At 37.3% G+C, this 7,400-nt stretch overlaps 2 protein-coding genes across 2 annotated transcripts; one reads left to right on the top strand and one right to left on the bottom strand.

Moving 5' to 3' along the window:
- Positions 1–1,694: 1,694 nt before the first annotated feature.
- Positions 1,695–2,018, top strand: K441DRAFT_559924 (uncharacterized protein; the record flags this gene model as incomplete). Its single annotated transcript, XM_067643478.1, has 1 exon — positions 1,695–2,018. A coding segment is annotated over one exon (324 nt), but the record flags the coding sequence as incomplete, so codon positions are not given.
- A 2,731-nt stretch (positions 2,019–4,749) lies between these two features.
- K441DRAFT_659579 (glycoside hydrolase family 13 protein) lies at positions 4,750–7,191 on the bottom strand. Its single transcript, XM_067648561.1, has one exon. It carries the CDS (start codon positions 7,031–7,033, stop codon positions 5,066–5,068), a length of 1,968 nt encoding a protein of 655 aa, XP_067504211.1. The 5' UTR covers positions 7,034–7,191; the 3' UTR covers positions 4,750–5,065.
- Positions 7,192–7,400: the final 209 nt, after the last annotated feature.

Here is a 7,400-nt window from a genome sequence, read left to right on the forward strand (position 1 = left end):
GAAAGGAATAGGCACGTTACTATTTAAGGCAAACTATGGATACGAGCTAAGAATATCGTTGTTACTATAATAAATAAAGAAAATAAGTAGCACAGCTAAAGAAAGAATAAAGATACTAATAAATCTTTATATAGACCTTATGGAATTAGTAAAGAAAGTATAAGAGAGAATAAAAAAGTACTATAATACTAAGAGATCTAAGGGACCAGATCTTAAGGAGGGAGATAAAGTATAACTACTATACAAAAATTTTAAGAGTCGACAACTAAGTAAGAAGTTAGACTACGTTAGACTAGGACCTTTCAAAATCGTATAAAGGATTTTACTAGTTATATTTAAGTTAAACCTACCAGCTAAAATAAAAATCTACCCTATACAGTATATTATAATACTAAAACTAGCATATAGAAATATTAAGCCACTAGTCTATAAGGCAGATATATATAGAGGATAAAAAGAGGATAAATAGCAAGTTTTAAAGATTATTAGTTATAAGGATATTAATAACAAAACATAGTATAAGGTAAAGTGGGTAGGCTATAATAAGACTACCTAAAAACTACTAGAGAATTTAAAGAATGCTATAAGAAAGGTATAGAAGTATTAAAAGAGATTAGGTTAGGTAGTATTAACAAAAAAGGATCGCCAAAAAATAAGTCACCTAAGGGGGACTTAAGAAGAGCAGTTGCCGAACTACTTAGATTTATTTCCTTCTCGGCTAAAAAAGAATCCGTTCTTTTATTACCAAGTTCCTATAAACCTTATTCTATAAGTTTCTACTCCTTAAAACGGACCTTCTTATAACCCTTTTTAAGACAGAGTAATTAAGCGGACGCCGCAATTTAGGCCTTTAGGGCCTTTAACTCTATATTATAAGAACGTTCTAGCTTAGTAAGAGCCTAAGACAGTTTACTATCTGGCCGCGTAGTAGTAGATTAAATATAAGACCCTAAGACAAATCAGCTAAGGAACTAGACGACTATTAAAAATAATAAGTTGTGTATATTTAGTATTAGAGACGGAGCAGACGTTATAGGATAAATAAATATTTACTTTAGTACACTTTAAGTAAGAGGACGGTTGCCGTAAAGACGGGTTCGCTAACGTAATATAAATTAATCCCTCTTTTAAACAATAAGAATATAGAGACGGTATAATCTTACTAAGAGATAATATCGCAGCAATAGTACAAAGCACGACGTTGCGCTTATAAAGAAGAAGGAACTTTAGGCATAATAAGTAATAATATTAACTAAATTAATTAGATAGATATTATACCTCTAGTAAATAACTTAAAGATATTAGGAATCTTTAAGGATAAAGATAAAGAGGAGAGAGATAGTGTTACGGACGCTTTAAGTATAATATTACGACTACTAGAAGAGGAGTTAGAAGAAGCTAGTTAGTTAATTTAGGTACGGTCCAGAATAGAGCCGGTAGAGCTATGTAATAAAGGATAGTAGCTAAAGTTATATAACGTTATACGCAGTATACGCAGTGTATAAGAAGAACATACGTATAAAGGGGATTTCTTAGGAGTATAGTCGTGTATTTAAAGGACCACAGTCCCTACCTAGATAGTTCTCTCCTTTATAGTAAATCTCAGAATACAATTAGAGTTAATCTATTAGGCAACTACTCCACCAGTTATTATTATATTATTGACTATTCTATACCTATATACCCAGCCTATTAATAAGTTTACCGTAGTTCCTGCTACAAGGCTTCGTTACATAAAGTACCTAGAAGTCTCTCCTACTACGCAGTATACTAGCTGCCAAAAATTTGGCCATATAGGAGATAGATACTCTACTAGAGCCTATAGATTCTATACGGCTGCATATTTATCTAAAGACCACTCCTATTCTACCTGTATAATAATAGGCAAGCCCTATAAGCATACTACCCCTCTTTATATTAACTATAAAGAAAACTACTTTACTAATAGTAAAGACTACGAGGTTCTAAAAGCAGCTAAGCTAGTAGATACTAGCTTAGAAAGTTCTATAGAAAAATAAGATAAAATAAATAGGATTCTAGAAGGAGGCAACTTCTACTAGGCTTTTAGGAAAAGATATTAGAGAGTAAAGGGACAGAAATAAATTGCAAAAGGACAGGGATAGGTGCTAGGATTTCTTATAGTTTTTCCTACTATTTTCTCATTCCCTAGTAGTTGTAGTAACTTAGTTTTTTACTAAGGAACTATAAACCCCTAGTTTAGGGCTTTATAAACTACTAGGACATAGCTACTAGTATATATTAAGCTGCCTAGAAAGGATTTATATATATAGAACTATAGCGCCATAGCCTAAGGCTGCATGCGTAGTATTGTATATAGTATAATACAATGGATATAAAAAATAAAAAAAATAAAAAAACTACGTAACTCGGCTACCACTTATTCTATAGCTTAATCGGTTCCAGCGCCTCCTATACTACCTTAACTAACCCATTTATATCTTTTCTTAGTAGTTGCACTACTGCCGATATAAGGTCCGTAACACGTACCTTAATTAACTAAGTCGCTAATATATTCTTACTATAACTGGGCTAGTCCCGTTATAATACAAGTATATAGTCTATAGTTATTACCTATATATTTTCTAGCTTATAGAACGCTACCTAGTCTATAAGTGCTTCTTATATAAATATTAGGTTAATTAAACTCTCTTAGATCCCTTTTTTCTAGGTAAGTTTGCTAATTAGGGTAGTTAGGGCGAGGCCTCGCGTTAACTATACTTCTACTATAGCCTACTATTCTCTCTATACTATATAGTGTGCATTAAAGTCTTCTAGGACTATTTCCTTGCCTTTTGCTATATTAATAGTATATTATAGTAGTCCTTATATAGTTATCTAGGGTCTATTATCTGTTAAGTTATAGTTATTAATTATACTAATTTAGCTATATTAGGGCTAATAGTATAGTAGCTCTATACCTATATATTAATATATTAGCTAATTAGGAAGTATATGCGGCTAGCTAGGTCTAGTTTATATAAAGATAGTATTATTTTAGTTAGTATATTTACGGGTTTACTTATTATATACTGGTTTCTATAGAGCTATTATCTAGCATTCCTTTAGGTCTAGGCTATTAAATAAAAGGCGAATTACTCTATAGTTTAAGTATCTATAATTATATTATACTATTATTAACCCTTTTATAACTTATCTAGTAATTTATAGGCGTCTTATCTAAAGCTATTATAGTTAGGATTCTCTAATAAGACGGGCCCTTAGCCGCGCTAATACTGCCTTATAAATATCCTACGCCCCATTCTACTACTAGTTAAGTAAATACTGCTTCTACTAGGGTGGGTAGCCTAGCCCTCTTCTTTTATATAACTATCTACCTACTATTATTTACCTTGCTTATGTCCTTCTCCCTATATACATTTCCCTATAACGTAGTTATAATTTAGTATAGCTAGGTTTATCTTTTCCTAGTGGCTTTTATATATACCTAATAGGTTTTATATACAATCTTCTACTATACTCTATATTCTTTACTATAATTTCTATATCTAGCTCCCTTATCCTTAGGGCAGCCCTTAATATTATAGGTATTAGTATACTCTCCGCACTTTACCTACCTTCTATATATACTCTAAGTATATCCCTACTATTAGTATTTAAGCATTATTAGACTTAGACTTTATAGTAGTAAAATTAGACTTTATACTAGAGACTATTTATAACTACTTCCTTATAGGCTAATATTGCTTATATCTCTTAGGTTAGTAGGCTAACTATTAGGGTGCCGCGTATTTTAACCCTTTGGAATCCTAGTAATTCCCCTATATATATTATACGTTCTCTATTAAACTATATAATCCTAATTATAATAATTTATAAAGCTAGTTTTTTTTATAGTTACTATAAGGATAATTACCTACCTTTATTAAACTAAGACTCTTACAATTAGATACTTAAAGAAAAATATAATAAATTATATCTTTATAAGGGCAAGTAATACAGCGTTTAGTAATAATTTAGTAAGTAGAAAAAGTATAAAAGGCTATCTATTTATCTTATTTAGAGGACTAATTAACTAGTAATTAATTAAGCAAAAAGTAGTAATAAAATTAAGTATAGAAGTAAAGCTTTTAGCTCTATTATATTTAGCTACTAAGTGAATCTAATAATAGTAATTTTTTAAAGGAGTTGGATTTAATACTAATAAGCAATAAGTAATATATTGCGATAATATATAAACGATTTAACTTCTAATAAAAAGTAATGCGAAGCCTAATACTAAGCTTTAATATATTAATATTTATTACTATTAGCTCCGCTAAGAGGTTTATAGGGGAAATATTGATATTAAATAGGTACCTCCTACTAATATAAAAGTAGACGGCTTAATAAAGACTCTGCTACATTGGGGGCGTGGGATATTCGTTTAGTAGTTAAACCTCGTTAATATTAAGGATCTAATTTAATTCCATTTAGACGATTTTTGAGTAGGGTAACTAGATGGAGGATTTTGGTAACTCAACACCAAATTAATATCGTGACTTTTTATATTTCTACAGTAGCCCAGAAGGCTCTATGCAGCAAGGGGGGTATATTAAACTAAATCGGACTTTCTTACCACTGCCTTACTACTGTCTCGGTTACCTACCTTGACTTGGTCATCGACTCGGTCATCGACTCAGTCTCCGACACGTCTCCGACGTAGTCTACTACCCCTTCCTTATGTATATATAGAGGTTCTAGAGCCACATTCAATAAAACAGAGAGTCCCCACTCCTGATCGTCCGTTCAACACATCCGTCCAAACCAAGGCCCCACCACAATTTGGCCCACAAAGAACTTCCAAAGGTACCCCAAAGAACTCTCAAAAACTTATAAACTGTGGCCATTCGAACGGCGTATCCAATTAAGGCTGGAGGTAATTAAATTAGACGCTATTTAGAATATTATTAAAGTATACGTTTTTTCTGGAATATAATATTTTAAAGCAATACGCAAACTTGCACCTACATAAGGACAACTTCGTTCCAAAATGAGGCAGAAACAATCCGGAACGAGTCATGCCCCGATATGAAGCAGTGCAGCACTACTTCCAGTACGTATATACCTTCGCCTCCCAATGCATTAGCGGTTCCCGACCAACCCACTCTCTTGGCACATCTCGATTCTGGGTGACTTCTCTCCAATCGGACCTATCCCTCTCTGGCCAATTCTCCACGAAATATTCGGTGCCGGGTGTCTCGTCATCCGAGAAGTTTGCTACGATAACCACTGGCGCATGGTTCGGCGCCCCACGCTTCCAAGCCATGATTTTCCCACCTCGACTCGCATCAACATGAATGAAATCCGTGATGTTGTCACCAAGGGCAGGACATTCCTTCCGGAGACGCACAAGATTCGAGACATATGAGAAAACGCGAGAACGCCAGTCCTCCGTCTTGCGCGCGTAGTTCACCGGGTCAACTTGCTTCTGCGCAATCGGGCGGTCATGTTGATCGCAGAACTCCTCGCCAGCAAAGATCATCGGGATGCCGACTGCTGTTAGGAAGCATGCAAATGCTAGTTTAGCGCGTCTTTCAATGTCTGTGACGTGATTACCGTCAAGAAAGTTGAAAAGTCGCTCTTTTCGGAAGCCCTCGGTGTCATGCGAAGTGATATAGTTTATTGCTTGCGCGCCATCCGTGAATGGATGGTCGCTGTCCAGTGTACAATTAACCATCTTGCGGACAGTCCAGCCGAAATCGTCACCTCCCGTAGACTCACCCAAGATAGCGGCCCGAAGACGTCTTTGAAATGGCTCGTTCCAGAGGGCATTGAGGGTGCCACTGGAGATCATGTCGATCGGATCGCTGAGTTCCTCACCAATGACGAGGAATTTGGCGTCGGATGAGGAATTATATCTTGATCGGTATAGCGCCCATGCGTCCTCCTTGTATGCTCGAATAAAATCGTAATTCGCAATATTGTTCACGCTGTCAAGCCGGTACCCTCCGACACCGAAATCTGACATCCACCGGTGCAGATGTGCTCGGTGAAAGGCCCAAGCAGGGTGGACATTTCCGGGGTTGCCCGATTGTGGATCGTAGGTGTTGGTGTTCTGAATATAGCGCCAGCTTTGCCCACCATAGCCGTTTCGGAGCTGGTTCGTGTGAGACTGGTAGCTGTCTGGGTTAGTTGGTTCATCTCTTGGATCGAGATGAAACTGCTTAGAGGCTATGTGTGTATATGGATCGTGCCCAAAAGCCATCACGACGTCTGAGAATAGCCGAATATTCTGCGAATGGATTTTCTCAACCAATTTCACCAAACTCGAGGCCATGCCAAGGTCGAAGTCTGGAGCGAAGTAGTGAGCGGTAGCATAGCCCCATTCGCCCATCGGTTTTGCATCCGCAGCAGGCAGTAACTCGAGCGCATTGATGCCTAGGTCAGTTAGAATAGCTTCAGTGGCAATTGCTGGAATATCACTGAAGCGGTCGCCAACAGTTGCCAAGTCAAATAAAGCGAGGACATCAATGAAGGTGCCGACATCAACTTCAACGGTTCCAATCTCTTTGGGTTTAGCCCATGAAGCTGGGAGTTCATAGATGACCAAGTGATTATTGTCTGGAATGGCGTCCTGCGCTGGGGTTGCTACTACATCTGGCTCATTTCCGTCTATGTCGCATGGCCACAATTTATCATTGCGGAACCTGATAACAGCACCTGGCTGTACTCTCTCTTCTCGAGTCTGCGTAATTCTGTAATCTACGGTGTACGCGATCGGATCAGTGACCTGGATTATTCCTAGACTATCTGCCGAGGTATCTTCAATCTCGAACCAGTAGTGATAAATTTTACCGTCCTCCAATGGTGGATCGATGTCATGTGGATCGAGTTCCCAGAGGTCAGGTTGATTCGAGGTCACGAGTTGACCTTGAAAAACCTTATTGAAAGTAGCAGGGGGGCCGAGGTCGAGAGTGCCTAATATCAATTGAGGATATTTTGCTCCAGCTGACTGAGCGGGTATCCAGAGTACAAATTTTTCTCTGCGACGTTCCAGGATATCGAAAGCCATCTGCGAATTTGTAAGGGTAGACCAGCTAAGTACTAAGATGTGTAAATTAGATGAATTGCTTCGGGTGGAGGGGGGTATGTTCAGAGTACAAAAATAAGAGTACATTAGGTGGGGAAAAGAAGTTGGTTGACTTATATATGTTCAAATGACATTTGAGGGGATCAGAGCTGAAGACAGGCTGAAAATTCAGCCGTGGGCGCTCCTGCATGAGATGCAGCTGCCAAGAGAGTCAACACATAACAGCAACTTCCATATAAGCAAAGCTGAGCACGCATTAGAGATGGAGCTGACATCCCCAATGCTTCTAGATTTGAAAAAAAGCAACAATTGAGTCACCAGCTTGCCCGAAACTTGAATGTTCATACCG

Source organism: Cenococcum geophilum, assembly GCF_001692895.1.
Source record: "Cenococcum geophilum 1.58 unplaced genomic scaffold K441scaffold_20, whole genome shotgun sequence".
Classification (NCBI taxonomy): Eukaryota; Fungi; Ascomycota; class Dothideomycetes; order Gloniales; family Gloniaceae; genus Cenococcum; species Cenococcum geophilum.